At 44.2% G+C, this 27,553-nt stretch overlaps 2 protein-coding genes across 2 annotated transcripts in view; both read left to right on the top strand.

The window, feature by feature from the left end:
- The first annotated feature begins 760 nt into the window (after nucleotides 1-760).
- Nucleotides 761-24,759, top strand: C9H1orf52 (chromosome 9 C1orf52 homolog). The gene is made up of 4 exons (XM_021526821.2): nucleotides 761-1,018; nucleotides 1,106-1,313; nucleotides 2,491-2,570; nucleotides 24,700-24,759. Exons 1-4 carry the CDS (start codon nucleotides 761-763, stop codon nucleotides 24,706-24,708), a joined length of 555 nt encoding a protein of 184 aa, XP_021382496.1. The 3' UTR covers nucleotides 24,709-24,759.
- SYDE2 (synapse defective Rho GTPase homolog 2) overlaps nucleotides 21,193-27,553 on the top strand; it is a 26,174-nt gene continuing 19,813 nt past the window's right edge. The window contains exons 1-2 of the mRNA XM_021526800.2: nucleotides 21,193-21,330; nucleotides 24,700-25,413. Of these exons, the coding sequence (XP_021382475.2) occupies nucleotides 21,222-21,330; nucleotides 24,700-25,413 (823 nt within the window). The 5' untranslated portion in view covers nucleotides 21,193-21,221. The remainder of the gene's footprint in view (nucleotides 21,331-24,699; nucleotides 25,414-27,553) is intronic.

Below are 27,553 nucleotides of genomic sequence, written 5' to 3'. Positions count from 1 at the left end.
GGTAGTATAAGTGATCTGAACATAGAATCATAAAATATGCCGAGTTGGAAGGGACATGAAGACACCCGAGTCCAATTCCCAGCCCTGCACAGGACATCCCCAAGAGTCACTCACACCTGAGAGTTGTCCGAGCCCATCCTGAGCTCTGCCAGGCCGGTGCTATGGCGGCCTGGGGAGCTGCTCCGGTGCCCAGCCACCCCATGGGTGAAAAAGCTTTTCCTGATACCGAGCCCCAACCTGCCCTGACTCAGCTTCACCAGCATTTTAGCTGAAGCACTATGTATGTATGGGTCAATCACAAGGGAGGTCTAGTACAAACTTGGTCCAACAAATTTGAAAAATCTCTTTTGGCAAAGATACCTCCTGGAGAGGCGATGATCAGCGCTGTGTCTGCCCTAGGTTAGCCGGTGATCAGGCATTAAGGAAAACATGTTTGCCCTCCACTTAGGCCTGCAGGTGTGAAAAGAGAGAAATGAAGGTAGGCTCGGTTTCGTGTGTGATTTCGGTGTCTGGTCACTCCGAGGGAAGCACCCCGGCTACAGCGTGAGCCCGCCGGCCCCGGCGGCGCCGCGTCCCCGCTCCATCAGCCCTGCTGCTCTGCCGCCGGCCCCGCCGCTGCTCCGCCGGCCCCGCCGCTGCTCCGCCGGCCCCGCCGCTGCTCCGCCGGCCCCGCCGCTGCCCCGCCGGCCCCGCCGCCCCGCCGGCCGGAACGCTCGGCGCGGGCGCGGTTTCCGCGGGCGGTGCGAGGCGCGGCCCCGCCATGGCGGCGCAGGGGGAGGACCCGCTGGGCTATTTCGCGGCCTACGGCAGCTCCAGCTCCGACTCGGAGCCCGAGGAGCCGCAGCCCGACGAGCGCCCGGCGGGAGCCGGCGCGGCCTCGGCGGGCACCCCGGGGCGGCCGCGGCTGCCGCCGCCCGACGAGCTGTTCCGCCGGGTGTCGCAGCCGCCCGCCTTCCTCTACAACCCTCTCAACAAGGAGATCGACTGGGAGAGCCGCGTCCTGCGGGCGCCCGAGGAGGTGCGTGGGGCGCGGGGTGAGCGCAGGCGGCGCCGGGGCCGCGGGGCCCCCGGGCCGCTGTGACGGGCGCTCTGCTCTCTCCCGCAGCCCCCCAGGGAGTTCAAGGCGTGGCGGAGCAACGCCGTGCCCCCGCCGGACACCTACAGCCCGCCCGAGCCGCCGCCGCCGCCGGCCGCCGCCCTCGACATGGCCATAAAGTGGTCCAACATCTACGAGGACAACGGCGCCGACGCGCCGCGGCAGGCCGGCAAGGCCAAGTTCCTGCCGGACGAGGAGCAGGAGCGGCTGGAGTCGGGTGAGGCCCTGGCGTGGGGCGGCTGTGCTGGCACGGGAGGCTGGGTGTGCTCCAGAGCCCTGGAATTCCCTTGGATTCCTCCCTGCGTGCCCGGGGCCCCGGGGAAGCTCTGCCGGTTGCTCCTGCCCCCACTGCGCCCAGGGGCAGAGCGCTCTGGCCGCAGGGGTGGGTGCATTGCCCTGCCGCTGGTTTGGCTTTCCTGGAATCAACACAGAGCTCGAGCTGTCTCTGCTCCTCTTCCCCACTGACATTGGCAGGGAAGCATTAGAGTCTGTGGCACTGTAGCTCTATGAAACCAAAAGGTTCAGTCACGGCGCTGCTAAAACAGAAGGGTGTGAGAGCTTCAGGTGCTGCTGTGTTGACCTTAGTTGTAGGTCAGATTATTTTTACAACATTTGGAAAACTTGGGTCCAAAAGAGGAATCAAATAGGATGTCCATGGGACAGATTACTGAAGAAAATACTATCCTTTTCAGTGTCTATGATGGTACAAGCTGTAATGGTAATTTAGGAAGTAAAGAAATATTTGATAGGTGGGAGGAGTTTTTGGGTTTTTTTAATTGCTGGAGAAAGAGAACAGCCAGGAATAACCAAGAGAACAGAACCAGAAGAAATTCTGGGCTTTCAGAACACACAATAATGTTTTCATTCATTGGTAAAGTTGGCAACAAAGCTTTTCCAGAAGAAGGATTTGTTTTGCTGTCTTGCCTGTTTTTTTTGGTTCTGGGTGTTCTTTCCCAGTAGCAGTTTCTATGTCTTTTTCTGTGTTTTCTCTGTGTTACCCCAGCCATGCATTTCTCTTAGTAAGCTTTCATCCAAAGGAAGAAGATAAAAGGTTAATTGATCTTGACATTATTTCCTGCTTCAAAAATGTAATTTTCTAGCTTTTTCTATTAGCTAGTCAAATAATATTTTTGTTAGAACAGGTATACTGTACAGTAGCATAAAGCCTCTTTTTAGTTACCTGCAGTGGTTTGTGGTAGTAATAAGAAGTAACCATTCCTGTTTTGTCCACATAGTGTCTACATTCCAAAAGTGAGGATGTTGTCAGTTAATGCTACAGTGCCTTTTTTTCTAGCCATCTCAGATGTGATTAAGTCTGTTGTGTTAAGACAGGATGGTGTTTAAGACAAAAAATGACTTTGCTGACTTTGATTAACTCTTTCTTTTATTTAAAGATGATGAAAAAGACGATGAACCAGCTTCTGCTAAGAAACGTAAAGTAGAATCTGGAGAACAGGCAAAGAAGAAGAAGAAGGTATAAGCAGGGTGTTTTTGATTTAGACATAATGAGAATTTCAAGAAACTTGGATTCCTCTGCTGGAATGAGAAACCAATACGTGTTTACTGCATTTCTCTCTTGGGTAGGGAATTTTATTTCTGTAGTATGCTTGCCTTTTGGAAAGCACAAAAGTAAATGGACAGTGTTGTGGTAGAACTTGTTTACTGAACAAAATTTAAACCTGTTTATTAGAAACAAGGGTTTAGATGAAAAGATCCATTGCCATGGATACTTGTGCTCATGCAGGTTACAGGGCTTTGCAGTATTTTGTTTATCAAGAAACCCGGTAACGTGCATTTTTCTGGACTGACTTTTCCATTGTGTCAAAACCTTTTATAAAGGAGTATATACTAAAGATTTTTTAGGTACTGGTCTGTGATATGTTCACATAATGTTGTTTTTAAATATATGTATAGACTGCAAATAGTCACTGGAATAAAACTACATTTGAAAACCTCTGTGGTATAAATATTGCATTGCATGCTTGGTGAATAGGAGCAATGAATTCTGTATTATATGCCATTCATTGATGTGTGACTTAACAGATTCCTCAGGGCTTTTTTGTTCAAATAAATACATAAATACAAACTGAAAAAAAATGGACCTAAAATTTGGTTTAATATTTTATCATTATTTTGATGTTATGAGATCTTCATCAGTGAAACGTGAGACTAACTGATGGAGGGAGAATTGTAGCATGTAATGTGTTCTTCCTGAAACAGAAAATAGAATCAAGATATTTATGTGGACAAAAATTTTGACAAAGCTGTGATAGAGTCGTTGCTGCCAAATTGTATTTATTTCAGTACAAACAGTTGGTAGTCTTCTCAAAGTGCTAGCCAGTATATGTTGCATTTGTGGTATGCTGCTGAATGGGTTTTTGTGTCTGTATATGACAAGGTACCAGCTTGTACTGGATTGGAGAAAAGGTTAATGTATATTTTCAGATAAAATTCTGTGCCTTAGAAAATCTGCAGTGAGATTAGCACCTGCTAATAGGGGTTTATGTCATTAAATTTTTAATGTAAAAATGTGTGGTTTCTATTTTCCTTTTGTCTTGGACTAGCTTTACTTTGGAGAACAGATTCTGCATATATATGTGCTAATATGATGTTAGTGTTTTTAAGTGATTTTAGGAGATTTTTTTTAACCTCAGTATATAGAAAAGTGAATTAATTTTCAGTAATATATGATGCTGTTAAGAAGTTACGCAGTTCTGGCCTTGGCAGTGTGATAATGTTTTCTCTGGACCCTTGTCTACCTGCAGACTGCAACTGCTCCTTGCCAGTTTCACAGGCTGTGGGGCCAAATCTGTGATACTTGACACAGCTGAGGGTTCCCTGTGCCCACCTTTGCTAGTGCAAACCCAGACATCAGGCACTGTCCTAGCAAGCTGCAGGATGAGGGATACTGTCATGGCAAACTCAAAATGCTCTGTCTGCATTTTTGAGTCTTACAGGAGTTGTGTTTGCTAGTGTTGTGCTCCTTGAAGAGTGTTACAGCTGAAAGTTAATGTCACCAGCTCTGGAAATAGGATGCATTTCCATGACTGCTGTGACCATGGAGGCTTTTGTCCATTTATTTTTTGCTCTGCTATTCCACAAAGCAGCTCAGGAAGTTACGGTGTCAATTGCTCCTTTTGTTTTCAGACCATATGATATATGTAATATCCAGTTTTCTTGAAGTTTACAGCATCTGATACTGACTTTCCAAGGAGAAAACCAGCATGTCTAGCCTGGGAGAAGAACAATTGAATTTTTTGGAGATTGAGGGAATCTTCATAGTAAGGAGAGACCACAGCAGCTTCCCTGTTCAGGAGAACTGGCACAAAAAACTCTTCGCCTTTTTCTGCAGTAAGACATCTGAAACAAGGTTGTGACAGCCTGTGTGAAGCTGAATTATCTGGGCAGATTGGTTCTGTAGCTGGGAGCTTTTTTGGTAGAGATGCTTCAGTGCATCTTCAGAAAGAGATGATGAGAGAAGTGGTACAATGCTGGTGGCTTATGAAGCAACTCAAAAGACTTCAAGAAACAGACTTAGAGGTTTTCTTCATGTTTGGGTAGCTAATAATGAAAATTTGTCAACATGTCAGGCACTGTGAAATGAGAGTAAACACCAACTAAACTTAAACTGATAGCTCAGATGTTCAGAAAATCTCTGACTATAGAACAGTTTATCCTGGATTCTCTTTCAAGGGAAGACAGTGAACATACTCAGTTGCTGACAAATGGTGAAGATTGCCTCTGAAAATTAGTGCTCTTTTAACTCCTCATTCTACTGTTTTTATGATGAATCAAATTTGATGACAATCATTATATATATTGGGGAAAAAAGGCAGTAAAATTGCATACAGATTTGATTTGAGGAAATTCTCTTAAAAATTTGTCAAAGCCAGAAAAATAACATCTGGAATGTAATTCATGTGCAGTGAGCACACTGCATTGCTTCAGATGCTGGCACAATAGCAGCTGCAGTACTTGGCTTTCCTGGAGACACAGGATGATCTGGAAAAGAAGAATTCACATCAGTATAAAAGTACAGCTGTTGAGGGTAATGGCAGGCAGTGCTCCTTCCCAGAAGAGCTGACAGGGAGGTTGTGGCAAAGCATCCCTTTGTTACTGTGCTGTTCCTGTTCTGGATGCAGACTACTGCTCTTGAAGTGCTGATTCATTTACAAATAGTTTGTGATAAGCTTTAGTGCAGCCAGTATGAAAGTAAGTCCAGAGAAATGTAGTGTGTTCCATAAAGAGCAATTTATTTTGAACCTGGAGTCAGCACAGGAAGAGGTGTTTTTATCACTGGAGAGAAAGAGAAGCTGTGTAGTGCTGGCTCAGCCTGGTGACAGAAAGCTCCTTTGCCAGCTTGCTAACAAAAAGATGCAATGCTTTCAGTCACCAGCAAAATAAAATTCGGATTTTCTTTTCAGGCTTGAAAAGTTCTTGTTCCTGTTTATGTGTTAACTTGCTCATTTTTTCCAAGCCCCTTTGGCCACTGGTCACAGATATTTGTGTTTTTGCTTTGGGTGTGGATTGGATGTGAGAACAGTGCAAGACTGTCTTAAAAGCATGGAAGATGATTACAGCTGAACTGTGTGTTCTTGTAGGATAATGGTTGTACCAGTTGAAAGAGACTCTGGCAATGGCTACAGCTGTGCAGCATTTCCATTTTGAGAAATGTTAAGGACAGCCACAATTCCTCGTTAGACTGGAAAAATCTGAAAGGTTGCTTTCCCAATAGCTGGATGAACCCCAGGACCCTCAGGCCTGGACACAGGCATGGTGCCCTAGAGATGAGCTTGCTGACAGGCCAGCTGCTCGTGCAGCAGCTGAGTGGGAAGGGCTGTCCAGGCATGGCTGGGAGCAGATGCCAAGCCCTGTATAATTCACGGAAGGGCAAATGTTGCAGAGGAAAAGAATTCTCAAAAACACTAGCATGAGATGTGATTAGAAACCCTTGAGCAAACAGAGGCACCTTGGTAAGAAATCTGATTCCATTACTGCCAAAGGCATTTTCTGGCTGCACTGACTGAGGTGAAGTTCAACAAATGATGTAGAAAGAGGCAGTGATTAGCTGGGCAGGCTGTGGCTGTCTCAGAATGTCAAGAGTGAAGCAGAAGCAGGATTTCTGTACAACAAAATCTTGGCAGAATATGGAAAATTGCTGAAAAGAAATACTGTGTTTTCATTGCATAGGTTTCCTGTGAGACATGGGAATCTCAGAGAGTAGTTCTGTTCTGGGACAAGCATGTTGGTAGCACTGGGCTAGTTTCTAAAAGTTTAAAAGTCATATAATTAGGAACCAAGAAATAGCAGGAATAAACGAGGGATGAAAATTGCAATGAATTAGTTTTTTACGCTGAGAGTATCAGACCAAAAGGAACATCATCTTCAGAGGAGTTCACAGAATTTGTGTCACTTAGAAATGTGCAAAGATCAGTTTGGGGCTGGAAGGCAGAGTTACTGCAGAGATTGGAATGGGTTTGTTCTGCTGGTTCCTTTGAACTGTTTTCTTCAGGGCACTTCTGAAAACAGGAATTTTCAGGGAAGCCTGTGCCTGTGGAGCTCGATTGATGTAAGAATGCAATGAATTCAATGAATGGAGATAAGCATTTTAGTCCTTATCAAATAATTTTATCAGGGCTCTTCATTTAGAAGATGAAGTGGTCTTCATCTTTAGAATGCTTTAGTCTCGGTAGCTTCAGAAGACAAAGATAAATTTGCTTTGCTGTAGCTGTGAGCAGCAGCACAAAAACTCTATTTTCTTGTCTTCTAACAAAGTAAACTTGTTCTCTGGAGCAAACCCTGATTTTCCATCCCTTCCAAAGACTTCTCCAACCATATGTTTCTTGCTGCAGATGGACTAATACAAAAACAAATACAGGATTAATACAGGGTAACCCCAGGAAAGTGTCATGGGGAGTTAAACCACAGAACTTCTCAGGGGAGGATTAACACACTCTCCTCAAACCAAATGCCCAAACAACCCTGCCAGCAACAGGCCCACAGCAAAAGTCACTGGTAAGTCTCTGTTGGAAGCAGAACATGGTCCAGTTTTGTTAAAAAAATGACCTCTCTGACACATGCTGGTTGAGGGGAGTTTTGAGGAACCAGGCCAGGTAATTTCACTTCTGCTGCAGAATCACTGCTACTTAATGAAGACCTAAAGAAGGGGTTTTATTTACACACACAAAAAAGTTTTTAGGCTTCTGATCTAGAAATGTATCACTTTCTGTGGTAATCCCTTCCTTAGGACTGATAAAATTGTATTTTGTGAGACTAAGAGCTTGTATGTTGTCTGGAATGTTTCAGAGTTGTATTATTTACTGCAATTACAAGGTTGGTAATGGCAAGGACTAGTTTAAAACATACTGTTTTAATAGTTAGGAATACTGGGGTTTGTACAAGATCTAAGGTTTGCTTACCATTAGTGACTTGTTCTCGCAGGAATATTTATGCATGGCTCTAAGGTCCTTGTAAAGAACCTGTATCTCTGGCAGCTGTGTCACCATATCTTTGGCAGTAGTAATGAAATACTGCTTCCCCTTGAAAACGTACTCTTTTTGAAAAGTATCTCTATAAAGGCTGCAGGTTTTCCAGCTCTGCTGCTCCAGCAGAGAGCGCTTTTGTTGCCGTTGGCACAGAGCCTGTGGAATCATCTGCAGCTCAGCTCCCCTCTACAGAACCCAATTTCCTTCTAATTTTCTTTCTAATGCTTGGTTAAATGTCTCTTGAAACAGAACATGTCTATTTTGTTTACTTTCTTGATATCACCTCTAGACAAAGGTGTTTTAAACAGCTTTTGCACTGTAAATTTCACACGATTTTTGAAGGTTGTGTGGGGCGATTACCATAATCCTATCTCTTTAAAAAAAAAAAATCCTTATATTGATGGACCATGATGAAAATTATTCGGCACACAATTCTAGTTAAATGTGTTTGTCTCAACAAAGCAGTGAAAATCAATGTGAAAATAATGAATAGTTAAATTGTCATGCTAAATGTCTATTTCAGACAAACTACTGAGTTTCAAAGTTTCTAACTTAGAAGAGAAAAGCTCAAAAAAGGGGGTTTTGATCTTGTGCTTAAAAAAGGTGTAGTTGGTTTAAATTTAAGAATACTCAAGAAAAACACTTCTTTCTGTAAAATAAGAAAGTGAGGAAGAATTGGCTTTGAAAAGTTGCATTTTTCTTATAATAGCATGGACTTCTAACCTTCTTTCATGGAAGGTTACAAAAATAAGGCTGGAATGTGCCTTCCCAAGGTGACCCAGCCCATTGTCTGCCCCAGGCCAGCCAGGCTCACACCATTTCTGTCAGACCTCTTGACTTTAAAGCAGTGCTGGAAGGGGAAGAGGGTGATGCAGTGACAGGGACTGCTCAGAAGGGCCCCAGCAGCCCTTCTGCCAGTGCTGGCAGCTCGGTGCTTTAGTGAATCAGTAGCAACCAGCAAAAACATGCAGATAAACAAGAGAGTTTAGCTTTCTTCATTTTGGGGAAGCATTTAACCCTCTCTAGCAATTCCGTGGTCTGTAGTTTTGTGTTCACACAGAGGAAGGACTCCTGTGTAAGCACATGTGTGCGTGGCTCAGGATGACATATTCAGGGTTATAAAATGTGATTTACCTCAGGATTTGCCTTGGTTATTTGGTTGTGGCATATTTAATCACTTAATGCAATTAAAATAATTTTAACTAATTCTAGACCACATGACAGAATTATAGCAGGCCAATTTGTCTGGTCACAGAACCTTTTAGAATGCACTGCAGCCAAGTTTCCTTGGAACAGACTTATGCTGAGGATTGTGTTGCTGCTGAACTGGGGTATTTCTGGACAGCATTTAACACTAAGGCCCTGCAGTTCACTCAGAAGTTAAATTTGTCTTTAAAAACAACTTTTTTTCTCAAGCTTATTCAAAAGGAATGAAAACACCATTATACTCTAGAGAAGTAATGGGGATCCTAGAGACTTAATCACCACACTATATGTGTTTAGGGTTTTAATTAAAGGACCTAATTTAATTTTTCACAACATATGGAGCTGAAAGATAATGGTCTTGTTCACTGAAAATACCTAATGTGATTTGCTTATAGGGCAAATGCTTCCAGGGCTGGATATGCCATATGGTTGGAAAGTTCACTTGATGCCTGCTTTGGCTGCAGCAGGATGGTAATGCTGGGGGTGATGCAGCTGACTTCATGGGCTGCTCTGAAATTCGGAGTTTAATAAATAATGTGAAGGGGCTTAAATTAATCAGTTGGTTTATACTGGGAATGTATTGTAGACCCTGATTTTTTTCTTCTAATGCTGCAAAAATCCCTTAGACTTTAATAGCATTCTGCTGAAGTTAACCTGAAAAACTGTCACATTTAATACAAGCACTAATTCCTGTGAAACTCTCCCAGATTTTCTATCAGAACTGTGTTTATATCCCAGATCGTGCATACACACTTGAGCATTAAGAACCAGAAATACTAGCAGCTGGGAAATTTGCTACCCTGGCACTTGGGAAGTAATAATTTCAGGTGATTGGTTCCATCTTAAATATTTGTTTGGTTTTTTAAATTATATTGCATATGGCTTTTGTTTGCTAAAGCAGTAGCTCTTCTGTTTTTATAAGAATAAGTTTTACTGACTATCCAGGTTAATACTACAGGATTTTGGGGAAGCTCTATGTGAGCAGTTCTAATTGTGATACCATGCTAAAGGATGCTCTTTAATGCGTGGCTCCATTTCCCTTAGTAAGTCATTGAGCACAACAGGAGAGTGCCTGTGCCCTGACCTAGTCCCTGCTCCCAGTCCCACAAGAGCAACGCCCAGCAGCAGTCCGAGTGCATTCAATGCACTCCTAGAGTGCATCCTCAATGATTTGAGTTTCATCTGAAAGGAATCCAGCTGGTGCACTCTGGAAACCAAAGTGGAGTCTGCCGGGCTGATAGGGGAGTCACTTCAAAAGCTGCCTCCTGCTCCAAACCCAAATTCTTGGGCAGGCACACCCTGCCCGTGCGAGAGCCCTGCTTGCTCAGCACCCCAGCCCCTCCAGAGCACGCCTCTGTCCCCAAAAACACCCTGCTGGGGAAAACAGCTCTCTTCAATGTTTCTGCTCTTGGTAGCATGCCAATACCGCCCTCTAAAGTCAGCTCTTTCCTCACCTTAGATTGTCTCTTTCATATTAACTGATTCACTGTTTTTTACCTTACAAAGGGTGGTGAAGGAGAGTAAATTGCAGCACTGATCGTTGCTTGTGGGTTCCTCGAATGGTAACGTTTCTCTTTAGAGATGCTTATTCATTCCTGCAAGAATCTACACGTGTGGATGAAATTCAGCTATGTTATAATCCCATCACAGGCAATGGAAAGTCTGCTATCTATGAGCTAATTGTACATGTGAATTTATAGTGCCAATAGCAGTGAGCCTGTTTCTTGATGGGGGCTGATGCCTTGTTGTGCACCTTGCAGCAGGGTAAGGAAAGGGTATTGTGCTTTTTTTACTCCTAGAAAGAATGGATACCTTTACCACCTCTATGCTTTCTTCTCAGAAAAATTTAATTTTGCAAGCTTACAAATGCATTTTTTCATTCTAATATAGATGTCTTAAAAGATTAATTTCTCCCTGAAGATATTTGGGCAAGGTGGAAAGAGAGATTGATCATTTCCAGATGTTCTTTGCTGACAGGCGAGAAAAATTCTGCTTCAGGTTAACACTTGTGAATGTACTTTAAAAATATACATTTTGTATACAAACCTGCCAGAGAGAGCACAAGCCAGTGCAGCAGGGACTGAGATGCGTGGATTTGCAGTGCATTAAATAAGGTAGGGCTTGCCTACCTTATTAATGACTGGGCTAAAAGCCTTGGGAATTCCCTGTAATCTCCTATAGAAAAGCAGGGGAGATGCATATGCTTTTCAGACAGAAACACCATGTGCAGTGTGCTTTGAGGCAGACACTTGCTCCACGGTGTTTGCTGTATCAGACATATTAAAATAGATAATTCACTGTTTCTTTGATGTTTTAGGAACATGTCATACTGGGATTCCTAAACATTGCACACTATCTGGCAAGACTTGGCTGAGTCAATGACAAGTAGTTTGACTTCAGGCTTCTGGGAAGTACCCCAAACTAGTGAAGCAGGGGAGCTGGTGTTCTACATGCCAGCTGGGAGGACAGGCAGGCCCATGGAGCAGCTGGGCCCTGGTGCCCTACTCCCTGTGTGTCCATCTCGCTTCCCGCAGCACACGAGCAGCACTCCAGAATCACCCCTGCAGTAATCTCCAGTGGCTACAACCTGAGGACTTCTTAGCAGTGAAAGATAAACATCAGTCAGTTCTGTAGGAAACCCTGATGCCTGGGAAGTTCAGATTCTTCTTCAGTTTGTCCTGGTCTCTGAGGCAACAGCAACCTGAGCATGAGAAGTAATGGAGCTCATGCCTGTCAGCAACAAGGGAAATGCCTCCTCAGGAAGCAGTCCTTCCTAAGAGCTGTTGTTCTTCCCAAATGATGTGTGGAACCAGGAACAACACTGGAGACCAGGAGGCCTTTATGAGTCACAAGCTGGTTTTCACTGGGTGGGCAGAGCAGGTGGGGGCAGTCAGTGGAACCAGCCCTGCATTTGTGCACGTTGAATCCTGAAGGAATAGGTTTCCATTGGAAAGATGAGTAAAACTGTCTACTTTCAGAGGTTGCTGACTGCTAAGACTGTTTTAGGTAACTGACAGACAAAAGATTCATAAACCCATTTTCTTACCTAGAAAGGACTCTGCTCCTGTGAGGGGCAAAGCTCAGGGCCTTGGGAGCATTACAGGCAAAGCCCTCCCGAAGACCCAGGGAACAGAAGTGTGAGAACTGCAGTGGATGTGAGGTCTAGAGATGGTGAAGGTCCACTTCAGGAAATTAATAATCTATGGAGCTGTGTCATGGCGCTTGTCCAAGTGTCCCAAACCTCAGCTATGACAGAGTAAGAGAGGGAAAGACAGGAGGTAAAACTAGGGGGGCATCATTCTCTGAGGTTTTTCAGGTAGAGCAGGTAAATATTGAAGGGTCTTCAGAGTCCCTACATTCTTTAGAAAGGAAAATTATGGTAGTTGATTTCTTATGTTTCAGAAGTAGGCAAAGTAGATGGGGAAGATGACACTGAAGTCAAATTTTGGAGTGTTTTCTATGACAGGAAGATGTTGGCAAGAGGAAGGGGCACGACTGAGGAAGAAAAAGGAACATTCCAGTTTTCTATCAGTAAAGACTGACAAAGTGCTGTGTAGAAGAGAGCTTTGAATCCTGAGACAAGGTGTTGATGATATTGAGGTGTTAAAGCTCTGAGACTTGATACAGCAGTTAACAAAAGATCCACTTCACTGCCTCAGTAGTGTTGCTGAACTGATCTGTCAGATTGTTCATAGAGCTGTGCAGGAGGTAGTTTCTGGTGTTTGCTTAGGGTTTTGGTTTTTTTTCCCCAAAATACATGTATGAAGATCTGAAGAAGCACGTTCAGGGTATGTTTCCTCAGGCTTTTCCTTTCTCAGCCTGCTTTGCTGCACCAATAGCTGCCCAGGTGGGGTCCTGCCCATCACATGCATGTGCAAGGTGCCAGCTCAGAAAGGTCAACTGCTAATGGGGTCTCCGTGCATAATTTAGCCTGTGACACCTGATGAACTGGATGCATGATTAGAATGTGCTATTTGGGGATACATCTTCCAAAGGGATGCTAAAATTTGCAGCATTACAATTTGACTAGATTTTCTTTTGTTGCTGGTCGTGAAGACAGAAGCCACTACACAGTTAAAATCTGTTTTGTTGTGTTTGGTTGGGTTTTATTTTGGGAAGAAGTGGGATAATTTTAGTTCTTCAGCACTAAAAATTAGATCAAAATCCTGGCAACTGTACAACATAAATGAGCAACCTTACAATAAAAGGGTTTTTGTCACCTTGGAAACACAGTTTGAATAAGCTACTTGGAGTAATTTTAGTTTCAGACTTTCCTCTGCCCTCGTCCCTCCCATGCAAATTCTGGTTTTACACTCAGTATATCCGGTTTAAATGTGTTTCTTTCATAAATAGACAACAGAGGAATTTGCCAGACAAAGTGGAAGAACACTGAAAATGACCTTGCATGTGGTGTTTCAGAGCAGAAACTGGTGTTTGGAAACATATGAAGTTAAACTCATCCAAAAATAGATTTTAAAATCTGTCACTTTAGATCTCAGAGCTCCATGTAAACTTAACTTTATTGCTTTTTATATACAGTGAGTCTTGTTATTCCGGAGAAGAATATGGCATTTAGGAAGCAAATTTTAGCACTAAGAAGCAAAGTTGAGGGGTTAAATAAGGAGAAATAAACATTGAAAAGTTGATGTAATCTATTAGATATACATGGTCTTTCAAAATCCCTAATATTGTGGTATACATGTGAAATTAGTTGTATTAAAATGCTGTGGGTCTCTGTTGTGAATGTTACACAGATTATGCTATGGCATAGCTGGAAACTCAAGTAATTAGAGAAGAGATTAGGATAAAGTAGTGCTTCTATCCACTAAAGAATGTAAATATTTTGAATATTTTCAATAGCTCACAGTTCTCTAACAGGTCTCACCTGAAGAGTGTCCTTACTGTGAGTGCCCACTAGAGAAAGGGCAGAAGCCTTTGTAGCCTTTTCCGAATATTTGATCAGCTGAGACACATTGACTTTCCATTCCCATGGAGACAATATTTCAAAGTGAAAAGTAAATTGATTTTCAATTACTTAAAAGAGTGAACTGCATTTGAATATATATATTATTGTCCAGGTAATATTCCTGGAAGCTTAAAGGAGCCCATGCAGGACTGGGTAGTGGTCCCTGTGCCAGTGCCTGGCATCCGCTCTGCCCCCAGCAGTGTGGTTTGCTAGGCTGGGCAGGGAAAGGTGCCACCCAGCACCATGTGCCATGGTCTGAGCAGCCACAAAGGACCAGCAGGAAATTACACCAGAAGATCATGAGACATGATGAGACAGAACAGCTGACTAACATTTGGGTTAAATACTTGGAAAATCTTCCTAACTACATGCCCACAGGAGGAGGTGAGGTCGTTGGGGTGATAATAGGACCATATAACTTGAGATATTTGAACCCAGATTGATTTGAATATGAGCAAATGCAGGACACGTGTGATTAAGGGAGATTCCAAATCCATTTTCACCTCCATTTTTGGGGTTTCTTTTTTGAATGTTATGATAGACATCAATAATTAAAAGAAGCTTGACCACAGCACCTTCCCATGAGCTGCTGTGCTTTTACCATTCCTTGTTATCACAGCAGTAAGTGAGTGCTGGGAGCAAGCTGTCAGCAGATGGTAAGCAGCAACTCTGGCAAGTTTGCAAATAAGGGGCTTTCCCCACTGCAGCCAGCTGGCTCAAGTATTAATCTCCTTGCTGCACTGCTCTTTACAAGTTAAAAAAGCTCAGGTCAAAACATGTATCCTAGACTGGCTGTCCAAAGCAGGAAAACCTTTTTCTCTGATGAAACACAATTTTATTTGATAGGTGCACTCCAGGACATGGAAAAAAAAAAAACAAAAAAGAAACCCTCCATAGTTCCTCACCATTAATGTCTCTGATTGCTCCATCTGACACACACACAATAGAGAGAATGAAGAGAATATTTCACACATGAAATTCCACAGATCTCTCAGGAGGCTGAGGTGATATGCTGTGTTTCTCTGGCTTTTTTTTCTCCCCCATTTATTTTGGCTTTGTACCATATAGGATAACTATAATGAAATTATCTTTATGCACACTTGTAATGTTTGTTGAGTAATAAAATTATTTAGCTTATATAAAAGAGAAAAATAGCCTAGGTTCTTTCAGCTTGTGAAAGTCATTGCCAGATTTTGCCAATCTGTTGCTTAAAATTTAAAATTATGAAAACACATCTTTAAGGCATCCTTGTGATTGTCTTAAGTACTTTGGAAGTAATTAAATTCATACAGAGTTGTAAGTTTTGCAGGCTTTTTAATAAATAAATTTTGCATATGCTGCATTTTAAGTCCCTGCACATAATGTGATTTATGACAGATGTACCTTGCAACATCCCCTGGGCTGGGTTGGGTGCCCTGGCAGAGTCAGCTGTGCTAAGGGTCTGCAGGTGTTACAAGCTCCTGTTCAATATTAACAGCGGCTGCTAAAGGACACAGCTTGAAAACCTTGTAGCTCCAGCTAGGTGGGGGATGAGAGTGAGAAATGTTACATTTAATCTAAATTTGCATTAACAACCAAGTTGTGAGAGAACCTGAATGGTTGGTGGAGACTTTGTGAAGGCACAAGGCCAAGTGGAATGCTGGACCACAGGGGGACATGGATGAGAGCTCTGCTTCTTTTCTGTCCTCATGGGGCAGAAATGGCAGGACCATGAGTATGGTCCTGGCCTAAAGACTCATAGAACAAGACAGACAGAGAAATGCTTATTTAATGATTTCATTTTCTTCTCAAAGAACCTCCTGACATTTTGAGCAAAAGTTTGAAGCTGTTTTTCTTTTAACCAAATATATTACACTATTTGCTGGCATTTGCTTTCACTTCAAGCAAGGTTGAGTGCCACCAATATGCTGTTTTTATCTCCATGTTAGGAGAAGGTAATTGTGGTGATTCTCATGATACAGACTATTTTTACTGTATGGGTCATGCTTTGGCTTCTTTATACCCAAAATACTTTGGTATTTTTAGCATATCTTCAGTGAGACTGACATCCTACCATAGCACTGGCATGTTGTAAGACTGCAGGCAGAGGTGGTAATGACAGCTCTGAAGTTCAATTACATATTTTGAAAAAGTCATAGTTAATTTGCATTTTCTAAAAAGTCAAATACTAACTTTAAAAAATACATGTAAAATGCTAAAAAGAGTATTAACTACTGTCTTATTTCTGCTTAAGCAAAGCACAGAAGGCAGAGCTGTGAACATTCCGGCTGTTTAAATTAGCTGATAACTATGAACAGAAGAATTTCCATCACATTGCTCATTTGACTCTAGGTTTACCTTATATGGCTCTTCAAATCCTTTCCTGTTTAATTGTAATTACAGTTCAATAGGACAGGTAGACCATGTCCCTGGAAGCAATGGGCTCAGCACTTCATATAAAGGCAGGGTAACCATCCTGTAGGTCACATTGCCAGAGCCCAGGTGGCCCATGCCACTGGAGTCAGAGAAGGATGGTGGTGGCAGTGGCTTCTCAGAGGTGTGTTACCTCCTGGTGACAAGGCACCCACGTTTTGTTGGACATGGCCAAGCAACAGCAATGCAGGTGTAGTGCACCAGGTGTAAGATCTTGACAGCAGTGCCTCAAAGCAGTTTTGGTTGAGGAAGGTGTCTGGCAAGGATGCTCTCTAGAAGGAGGAAGTGGTTTGAGCCAAACACTTCAGTGCTCTTGGAGTCTCTCTAATCTGCTTTTCAAAAAGGCAACTCCAACTGCAAATATTTCCAGTGACCAGATGGTGGACACATTTTGGCAATGAACACCTTCAGCTTTATCCAGCCTGTTGTCTATCAACGTCCTCAGGTTTAGAATATAAATGTTTTATTCTCCCATTGGTTTGTCTTCCTAAGATAAGCAGCTGTATTCTGGGCCTCTGGGGTGTCTTGGCTGGCCAGTTCAAAATAGGGTATGGGGGTAACAAAGGTCTGGATGACTGTAGTGGTGTCTACGTCTGAGAGAGATCAGTCATTTGGCAGGCTGGAGATAAGACACTCAGCTATTAGCTGCCTGCTAGAGTTTCATGAGACTCTTATTTCAGTCCATTTTGATGTCAGGAAGGCAGACGCTTTCAACAAAAAGAGTGCTCATAGATTTTATTGGGGCATTCAAATGCTTCCAGTTCCCAGCTGTCATCAGCTCCACTTTAGTCATATAGTTGTCACTTTATCCCTCTGTCTGCAACAGGTCTTGAGAGAAGAAAGATACTGATTTGTTAAGCTTTAATGAAAAGGAGACTCATTCATGTTTCCAGACACTTTTAGCTTCACTCACACAAATGAATCCCACTGAAGGAAAATAAAGTACAGCTTTCCACAGGTACATCTATAATTAATAAGAAACTATTATTTCAGATACATCTGAGGAGATATTACAAGCTGTGAGGGATAGAATTTTCTGAAGTCAGACCAGAGCAGTTCAAAACCAGTCCCCAAGTGTGTACAGAAATGAAAGTCTATGTACTTAGGAAAGCACAACTTCTTCAACCTGTCTGCTGAGGCAGAGCTTATCTCTGATGCTGTCAGCAAAGCTGGAAAAGGTTATTTTTCAGTCTTCCATGAGGAAATATTAGCTGCATTATTTCATTATTCAACTATATCAGTGCCCAAACATTGCTACTTAGGCACCAGCATCTTCACCATGGATATCCTTCTGATAAATGCATTTTCTTTCCAACTTAAGTTGGACTTTTTGCTTGTTAAGTTATTTACAGTTCTTACATTATCAACTTGGAAAAAAATAAGTAATTGGCAAAATCTCAATCTGTTAATGAAAAAAACTTTTAAAAACATTTATCTTTGTACCATCAGAAGGGTACTGTTTTCTCTTTGATAAAAGTTACACTGTTTAACTGGTCCTAAATATTTGCCTGTCTCCTGACAAGAAGCCTCTTCAAGTCTATGCAAGCTCTAGTCCCATTCTCTTAAAGTAGCTTTTACTTCTTGTAGAAGGCCAAATAAAAGGACTCACATTCAGCACTGTGTGCTTTGCAGCTCCTGAACAAAACAGGCTGAGCTGAAAACAAAAGCTCAGCTTTGACTCTTACTCCATGAGCTCAAGTTAGTTCCAGCCAGATTTTTAACGTCACTTTATCTGCAGGTGTTTGGTTTTTTTTTGCTTTTTTTTTTGTTTGTTTGTTTGTTTTGTACAATCAATGCCAACACTGTTGGGCAAATACAGGATGCATAGGGATTTTTAAAAAATCCAGCTGCCAACAAGAGAAAGTGCTTTGTAGCCACAGTTTGGAATGGAAACAATTTTCTAAGATACAGATCAAACTGTGTTTATAGACTCAACTATTGACAGCTTTTCACCAAGCTATTTCCTGTGTGCCTAGTGCATAGAGAAATAATCTAAGTGCTTAAACTAACATTTAAAACCATATAGAACATGAAGGAAATACTGTGTGAAGCAGCATGGAAAACACAATGGTGTTGAATTTTCTTTTGTTTCCACAGCTAATACTCATGGGAGAAGGCAATAAGTACTGCACACCAAATGCCAGTACTCTAGTTGTTTGCAGAATTTGGTCCTTACTCTGGCCAGTACTTACTTTCTACTAATACTGTTTTAATTGCTGAAATATCCAAATAACAAACATTTTCAAAAGTGCCTCCTAAATTAGACACACTTGCTAAATGTTATATAGTTACTTTAAGTGCAGCAAGTTATTATTTCTTAGTAAAATAATTCAGACAATCAAATTTACACACAAACAGAAGGAATCTGATTTCCCATTAGAACAGGTGGAAAATCTGAAGGTCTGAAGATAAGAGTCAAAGTAGATGTAAACTGGTTTGCTCAGTTTGAAATGGTTGCAAGAAACGTTTCTTGCAGAAAAAGCCCAGAATTCAGCTGCTAGCTGTTCAGAACCTTTTCGGTGTTTTTCAGCGGGGCAGGTTTCCTCTCCCAGACTTCAAATCATGCCCTTCGCTTCAGGCACGCATGTGCTGGTGGCACATCTCACCTTCTGATGGCATCAGTACGGTCAGGGCAGTCAGGCTGTGGTGCCTATGCACAATTTCAATGGGGTTTTTGTCGCTGGTGCTCTGCTTGGCTGGACTTCATTCCTTCTTATCTAAGCTATGTCAGCTAGAGAGCAGGACAGCTCCAGTAGAGGAAAACCTTTTGCTTAGGAGAGTCATTTAGGTTGGATGGAACCTCTGTAGGTTGTCTGGTCAGCCCCAACCCAGAGCAGGAGTCATGCAGGTGACTTTGGCCAGGGCCAAACAAGTTTCCAGTGTCTCCAGGATAGAATTCCCACAGCTTTTCTGGGCAACCTGTTTTGGCAACTAATTATGATATGCACAACAACAACCTCAAATTTGTTTATACTTTTCTTCTTCAACTGTATCCTTACACATCAGTTCTGGGAGGTATAGTAAATGGCTTAGCTTTACATACTGATTCCAGCTAAAAATCAAACATTTTTGTTGGGAAAGAAAACCACCTAACCAGGTAAGATCAATTCAGGGGAGGTGGTGCTGGGCTTTTCCTTTAACTGAGCCACTGGGTAATGAAGAAAATGTAATTGTGGATGAATTTGCTGGAGACAGATGCAGGCTGGAGACAGACATGGATTGTACACAGCAAGTGTGCTGTCAGAAAAACATTGACGCTTTTGGGTTTATGCATTTCTTGCACACTAATTTGCCTGAGATGCAGTTCCAAACCCAACCCATGAGTGCTGCAATGCAGCTGCCAGAATGAACAGGATCCAAGGCTGCGGGGGCAGATCCATTTGGACTCACAGTTTCTCATCGCCACAGCAGTGGGTATTGGGATCATCCCACCACCACCACCACCATCACTTCCAGGATTTTTCTCAATCAAAGGCATTCTGGAATGGTTTTACATCTTGCTCTGAAACCCATACACAGACATTTCACAATATGTGTATTTAAAGGAATGCAAATGGTTTCAAAAGACAGGATGGCAAAATAGCATTTCAAGTTGTTGCACTGTGACATATGATAACTATTGTAAGATTTATTTTAGATGAAGAAAAATCACAACTACTCTGTAATGAGTTGTTTTTACTTTGTAGAAATACAGGTATTACTGGGTTACTACTTTTGGTGTTTCATATATAAAGATGCAAAAAATTAATCTAATTTTGTTCTTCAGGAAGATTTAGTTTCAGATAAGAAATTGTTAGACCTTCCTCAAAATTTGGTAAGAGAAGAAATCTCTGAATATGTGGCATGTTGCTTTCTCTAGAACCAAACGAGCACTTCCTTTGGTCCAGGATTTGAGTGCTGTGCTGGGCATGCAGAATGCATGGAATGCCCGTCTCCTGGCTGCCTTCCACAGCGAGGTGACAGCCAACGGGTAGGAGATAGCAGTGGATCCTCTGCACTCACCCACCACAAGACAGGTGTACTGCAGATTGTTGTAAGCTATGCCAAATAAAAAGCTGCAAAATATAGTCCTGAAGCTGTTTATAAAGAAATTAAATGTAGGAGATGTAGACTCAGGTACAAGTTAACCAAAAAAATCCATCTCAGTACTTTATCTTGGTAAAAAATTAATGTATCACTTCCTAAGATCGGTTTTGACGGGCTGCGCATCTGCTAATGGAACCAATGCAGGATGTAGCTGAGCAGCACGTACACCAAAACTGGATTTTTGCCCACTCGAGCAGCCTCGGCTGCCCTGTCCTGATGCTGTTTGTCTTCTACCGGCGTGGCCTTTGGGCCGGGATAGTACCCGCTGCTCCGAGCGAGGCCAGCTGCACCCCGGCACGCCGGGCCCGAGGAGCTGCCGAGAGCCCGCCGGGGAGCGAGAACTGCCACCCGCACAGCCTGAGCCCGGGGGCAGAAACAGGTCTTCAGCCCACAGATTTGTTTCTTCGGGGACAGGCGGAGCCAACATCAAGGGAAAGTAAGTGATTAAAATGTGCTGCGATTCCTTTGGTCTTTGTCAAGAAACGCTACGCAGACGGCGGCCGAAGGAGATGATAGCACGGGGGCCGCCGTGGGGAAAGGAGTACCGATGGGGAGCCCGTGCCAGCACTGCCGCGGGGGTACGGCACTGCCGGGCCCCTGCGCTGGGCTCCGGGGGTCGGCACTGCCGGGCCCCGCTGGGCTCAGGGGGTCGGCACTGCCGGGCCCCGCCTCGGCCGAGGGGCACGGGCCCGCAGCGGGCTCACGGCCCGCCCCTCAGCAGCCCGGGCCAGCCCCCGGCGCGGGGGGCGGGCCGGGCGGTGGCGCATGCGCGGCGCGGGCGCCCTCTCACCCCGCTCAGCTATGCCAAGTATGTGCGCGGCGGAGCCGGGGCCGGGCGCGCGCGGCGGCGGCGCCATGGGTCGGTCGGGGCCGGGGCTGCCGGCGGGGCCGCCGCGGCGCTCGGGGGCCGCGCGCTCCCGCGGGCCGGGGGGCAGCGCCCGCTGAGCGCGGCGCGGAGGCAGCGCCAGGCATGGCCGACCCGCTCCGCAGGACGCTCTCCAAGCTGCGGGGCAGAAGGTCCCAGCGAGGCGCGGCGGCGGGCGCCGGGCACCGCCACGGCGGGGTCTGCGCCCCGCAGGGTAAGTGCTCGCTGGCTCGGCCGCGAGGCTCCGGTGCCCGCCCGCGGCCGCTCCTCCACCTGCCCGCCGGCGCCGGGCGGGGGCTCCCGCGGCAGCGGGATGCTCGGTGCCCGCTGCCCGGAGCGCCGGGCCGGGGCGAGCTCGGGGCTCGGCTCCTCGGCGGCCGCAGCGTGCCGTGGGTGCCCGCGCTGCCGCTGGGAGCGGGAGCTCCTCGGGACAGCGAGAGCTGCTGCGGTCAGCCCCGCTCTCCCTGCGCCTCCTGCTCCTCGCCTTGTCTCCCGCAACATCTGTTTGTCACTCCTCGGCCGCTGTTTGCCAGCTGGGCTTGGTTGGTTGGTTCGCTTTTTAAAGGTGCACTCGAAATGTTACAGATCAATTTTCAGTTTTGTCGTTGTTCCATTTGAATATATAGTGGTTATATCGTATACTTTTGTTAGGAAACTTAGTGAAAGGGAACGTGTTTAAATATCAGCCAGAAGAACTGAGTTGTTTGATCCATATATGGAGAGGCTGGATAAAGCTGTTCCCTGCTTTCATGCAATCTGCAAAGCAAGGCATGGTATCGTGGTGAAGTATTTTCTGTGCCCACGGAGTTGGCAGGAGGTCAGTTTTGCAGTTGAGTTGAAACATTGAAGCTTTGATTTCTCAGCATACGCGTGTTGTTACTATTATGGCTTAACTTGAAATAGTGATTTATTTAATTTTCTGTCGATGGAGTGAAAGGCGCAGGAAATACTTTTTTTTTTTTTTTCTTGAACATCATATTGAAGCCTTTTGAAAAGGAACTGTTGTCATGTTTGGTATTTGTGTGGAGACATGGTCTTAACTATATTAAATATATATGTGAAAATGCTAATAGTAGGTATCATTCTTCTGAACGAAGCATTGCTCTAGAACAAAAAGTATGTTCCTGACCTGTATGTCTCTTAGAGTGTTGTATTTATTTAAAATTGACTCACTCCTGTAACAGCTAACAACATTGGAAACTAGCTCTGTGATATTGAACCGCTGGTTGTGCAGATACTTGCATGTGAACCAGTTTGTTACTAAAATAAACACATGCATAAGGGCTTTCAGGATCAGGGCCAAGTTTGAATAAAGGGGAAGCAGTGCTTGCAAATATTGCTAGCAATTGCAGAAACTGCAGTTGGGAGATGCATGTGGAAGTGTATAATTTGGATGAGTTTCAGAGAGCATTTCCAATCGATGACCTCTGGCAGCATGTGGCTGATGGGACTTGGGATCATCCTGAGTCCTGTGGAAGGTGGCGTGTCCCTTTGAACAGCCTTGGTGGAGGAGGCTGGGGGCTTGTGCTTGTTGATGGTTCTGCACTAAGCTTTTGCAGATGGTTTGTTATGGAGATACCTGGGTGGATGTTGAAAATGAAGTTTTCTGCTGCTAGGACTGAAGGGGCAGCCTGAGGCTCACACCAGATGTGTCTCTGGGTGTATGCTTAGCGCACTGCACTGCTTAGGAGCCATTGTTTTGGGAATTGCAGGCTGTCCTAACCAGTGCGGAAGGACCTGTGTTTCTACAGCAAAGCAGGAAGTAGCAGATATTTTTGTTTGTGGAAGCACAGCTCTCAGATGCTCCCATCTATTTATGTCACCAGAGCAGGGACCATCCTTGGAATGAAGCAAGGACTTTGGGATAGTTGTCACTGGCAGGAGGATGCCTACTGAGAAGTCCCTGACCCAAATAGGCTTCTTGGAAACATAGGTACAGCCCATTGCAGATTAGTTTCCTTTTGGTTAGTTCTCACTTAAAATTGTAGTGTGACAGTGTGTAAGGAGAAACCATGACAACAGCATGCTTCCATTTCCAGGCTGTGGGGGGGGGGAAGGAATATGATTGCTGCCAAATCACTGAAATTTTGACAAGAGATCTGCATTCACATTTTCCTCAGATTCTGTTACCTGACTTAGGCCCCAGTGTAGCAAAGCACTTCAGTGGAGGTGTGCAAAAGCTTCCAAAGGAGCATGATTAATTTTGTTAATTCTTTGAAACAAGTTAATTTTTCAAATCACAAACAGTGATAATACTGCAGTTTAGCTGAACAAGCAAACTATGCTTTTGAAAAATCACCAAATGATGCATCTTTCATCAAATAAAATGGTGGTGTTTCAGATCTTATCAAGGATCTCTTCTGTCATTAAAGTACAAACCTAAAAAGAGGGTCAAAGGGAAGGTGTTCATATAAGTCTTTTTTATGTCTCCCTTTCTACAGCAAACTTGGCTGGATTTACAGAGCTGCTCCTGAGTCCTCCGAGAGGTGTCCATATTTTAACATCCATTATTGGTGTGAAAATAATTCTTTGCTTAGGATAATGTAAAAGCAGTAACGAATAGCTACTTCCATCTGGAATTTCCAGTTGCAGATGGCTTTGTGTGACAAGAGGTTGTTTTATGTGACCCCAGTTAGCCCCGTTCAGCCTCAATGGCTGAGCGAGCCCAGTGTGGGTTGTCCTTGCTGTGCAGAGCAGCATGAGGGTTGCCTGACCTGCTCTCTGATTTTAATTTGGATGTATGTGCAGCTTTTCTTCCAGTCCTGGTGCAGGGGTCACAGCTCCCCGATGTGCTGCAGCCAGGGGGGTATGGTACTACTGCTGAGTGGAGCTTGGCTGTGCTCTGACAGGGGGCTCAAGTGTGAGTGGCACTTTCCATGGATAATGTAATGTTTGTCTGTTGCTTCAATGAAACTCAAGTTTTGGGAGCAGTCAGTGGAATTTATTTACTTCTTGCATGAAATTTTTGTTGTTTAAAAACTTCTCTACATTTCTTCTTTCTCCTTCCTTTCTTTCATGATGGTGTGCTTTGTTTTATTCCCCTCAAATCAGGGGATGCTTCTGTCTTAATTGCAGGATAAAGCTGGTTAGGACAGTCCTTTCTGGAGGTTCTTGTGCAAGACGTATTGTCACCTTTATTTATATAGAAATCTAGAAGTGAATATATGTGGGGGTTTTATAGCCATTGAAGCAGTACACTGGAACTGTTTCTTCATTGGCATAACTAAACTGGAGAAGTACTGTGTAGTAACTTCAAACCAATTGCACCTGAACTTGGCAGAAGAAAGCAACCGTTTCTATGGAAGTATGCATGACCTTTCAGCAGTTATCTCATTGCCATTTAGCTAAATTACGTGGCGTTAAAAATACCGCCGAACAAGCCTGGCTTTTTATTAGCTATGTGCACATTCTGATTTGACAGGTTGAAATCTAATTTTGTGCTCATATCACCTTATCTTTTGTCCTTTTGGATGAGGTCTGATGCAAGTGTTATACGACAGCAAATGTGTTCATCTGTCAAAAGCAAAATGATATTCTAAACATTTGTCTTTCCCTCTCTTTTTGCCTTCCTTTCTGGGAACAGATTTCATAGAAAATGTTTACATAGCTTCGAGAAGCAGGAAGGAGCCCGAATGCCCCCAGGCCAGCGAGGTGCCTGAGCACAGGCCGCAGGTGAACAGCATCACCGTTTCCAAGAAACGCAGCTGGCTGCAGCAGAGCACCCACCGGCGGCCCCCTCCTCCTCTGGAAGAAGAAGATGCCTGTAAGGAAGTGCACGGGGCCGTTATCCCGGTACCCAGGTCTCCCGTCCCGCTGCCCGAGCCCGCGGTGCCCTGGGCTCCCTCCGCGTCGGCCGCGGGGCGGGAGCGCCCGGCGCGGAGCTGCGCCCTGCCGAGCCCGGCCGCGCTGCGGAGCGCGGCCTCGGACTGCGGCGAGGACGGCGACGCGGATGATGAAGGAGAAATATGGTACAACCCCATCCCTGAAGACGATGAGCCCGACTTGCCCGGGGTCCACCCTTCTGCTGTGAATAGCCTTGTTGCTGCGGGCTCCCCGTCGGTTTGGTACAAAGCCCAGCCTGGGGGTGACTCTGGGATGGCCACGGGTCCCCACGAGGGTCCCGCACGCTCCGTGGAGAGCGCGGGGAGCAGCTGGACGGCACAGCCCGCCGAGGGCAGCCAGGCGGAAGCCGCGCAGCCCGGGGAACACGCGCAGCTGCCCCTGCAGAAGTTTGCCTGCAAGGCTCCCGGTGTGCCTACAGCAGAGGACAATCCTGCCTTCAAGTGTCCTTCCACAGGTAAGAGTGTTCAGGAACATAAGTGTTTGGACCTCTCTTGTGTTTTAGAGGAATAATAAACCTTTGTTATATCTCTTTTCTCTTTTTCCACCTCTTACATTATCAAGTAAACTTTTGGTGGAAGTGCATGTCAAGTGTATTGAAAATGACTCAGGTTGTGAGACTGATGCCTGCTAAGTGCAGAGGTGCACAGTTTTTTCTCAGTCAGTTTGTTCATGGCATGTCCAGGTGTGGTTAGCCTGTGTTCTCGTTGGCCCCCACCTCACTGAAAACAAAGGTTTTACAAAATGAACTTGCTGAAGCCTGGTAATGTGAGGACACACTGGGTTTCCTTTGTCAGCTGGTGTCTAGCCCTGGCCTTGGATTGCTGCCTCAAAGCTACTTAATGTCTGCAGAAGTTTCTTTAACTTGCTGTCTGGGACTTTTTAAGAAAGACTTTTTGGTAGACCATATAAATGCTATTCATCACGTCGCTTTCTGTAATTACTGTCTTTTTGACTGTCTCAGGCTAATCTAATAGACTGGAGAAGAGTGGTTTTCACTTTCAGAAGCCAGCCTCTTTGTTCCTTGTTATCTTTGGCTGAGTGTTTGATAGTCTCGTTTCCATAATTCCATTAGAGTGTGAATTCAGTATCATATTAAGGATTTTTCCCAGTCTGTTAAAAAACCCCAAACAAATATAAAACCACACCAAACAAAAGTAAGTAGAAAAAAACTCTCCCAACCCTTTCCAAAAAGGTATTACTTTTAATTACTTAGGTGCCTTATATTATCTCGACCTTAACTCTAGTGTCCTGTTCAAAGTTAGAAACAGCATAAAGTTCAGGAGAGAGGGATTCCAGGTTCCTTTCTTTGGAGAAAGGTTACACTTCACACTGATACATATAAGAGCTTGTGTTTCTGCCTGGTCCATCAGAAAGGACCTGAAGCCCTGGTGTGGGAGCCCAGGTGTGCATTGCCTTCTGGAGTGGCTTCTTTTTGGGTTGTCCTCATCCAGCCTCACCATCCTGGCAGTCTCTGGCCCCATATCCCTGAGTGCCTGGATTCCTGGTGTAGAGATACTACTTCTGGGAACAGGGTTTGTTTCCAAAGGCACCAGAGCAACTGCTGTAAACAGCAGAAGAAAAAAACTCTTGGTCTTCTGGGGCCTCGCGTTTTGTTCTTTTCATGGAAATGCTGCAGATACAAGCATATTTGTAGTTGCAAAGTGTGTTAAAGTTTTTGGATATTCATTACAAATAGCTCATTTTATAGCTGTCTTCAATACTTAGAACAGTTTTATTTTCTTGCAAGACAGATGAGATAATATGTTCTTTCGTAGATTTTTGTCGTTGTGGGGGCTCTACATGCTTTGTAGAGGTCACTAAGTGTGGTTATTTAGGAAGGCCATGTGTGTCCTGCAAACTGCTTGACCTCCATTTAGTTAGTAAATCTCTCTATATGTGGGTGACTGTTTCTTTTTTTAAAGAAGCTAGTTCCTTTCTGTAAGAAGAAAAATGTCAAACTTGTTTTCATACTGAAGATGCATTTATTTCTGAAAGCAGAGTTGTCCATTTCAAGAGTTTCCTGAAACTGGGAGAGAAGTTACGAATTTCACCTGATTGTTTGTTATGCATTTAGTTAATTAATGTACTTCAAATGCAGCTCTCCTTCTACATGTGTAGGGTGGTGATCACATTGAATAGATTAATTGATGATGAAGTGGATCCCTGCTGCTTAGTAATTGGCTTTATTATGGAGAAGTGGCTTAGTTCTTTTTAATCCAGTTAAAGTATCTACAGTTATTTTCAGTCAAATTTAAAATGACAGCTCATCCATATAAAATTACTACCTGAAAGGCACCCTGGCCAATTTCATTTTATTTGTGTTAGGACCTTGTTTGAATTATACAGCTGGTATGAAATGGACGTCTCTGTTTGTAGAGAGCTGGGTACATTAAGCAGTAACTCCTGTCAAATAAGAAATTAAAGCTTTGGGGAAAGTCTGCTTACCTTTCTTATTGATGTCATACATGACATGTCAATATTGGCTAGCATTGGAGCCTAAATGTTAGATTTTGGGAAGCACAGACAGAAAAAAGTGGGGCAGTACAAAAACCAACAAAATATATATATTTGTTTATTTTGTCATTTGCTGTTTT

This window comes from Lonchura striata, chromosome 9 (genome assembly GCF_046129695.1).
Source record: "Lonchura striata isolate bLonStr1 chromosome 9, bLonStr1.mat, whole genome shotgun sequence".
Classification (NCBI taxonomy): domain Eukaryota; kingdom Metazoa; phylum Chordata; class Aves; order Passeriformes; family Estrildidae; genus Lonchura; species Lonchura striata.
This window is presented reverse-complemented; position numbering and strand designations above follow the sequence as displayed.

Excerpts from the sequence above, each read along its gene's own strand:
- C9H1orf52 (XM_021526821.2), top strand. The coding sequence starts at position 761 with ATGGCGGCGCAGGGGGAGGACCCGCTGGGCTATTTCGCGGCCTACGGC. Across the intron at positions 1,019-1,105 it reads TCCTGCGGGCGCCCGAGGAG|CCCCCCAGGGAGTTCAAGGC; the intron begins GTGCGTGGGGCG and ends TCTCTCCCGCAG. Across the intron at positions 1,314-2,490 it reads GCAGGAGCGGCTGGAGTCGG|ATGATGAAAAAGACGATGAA; the intron begins GTGAGGCCCTGG and ends TTTTATTTAAAG.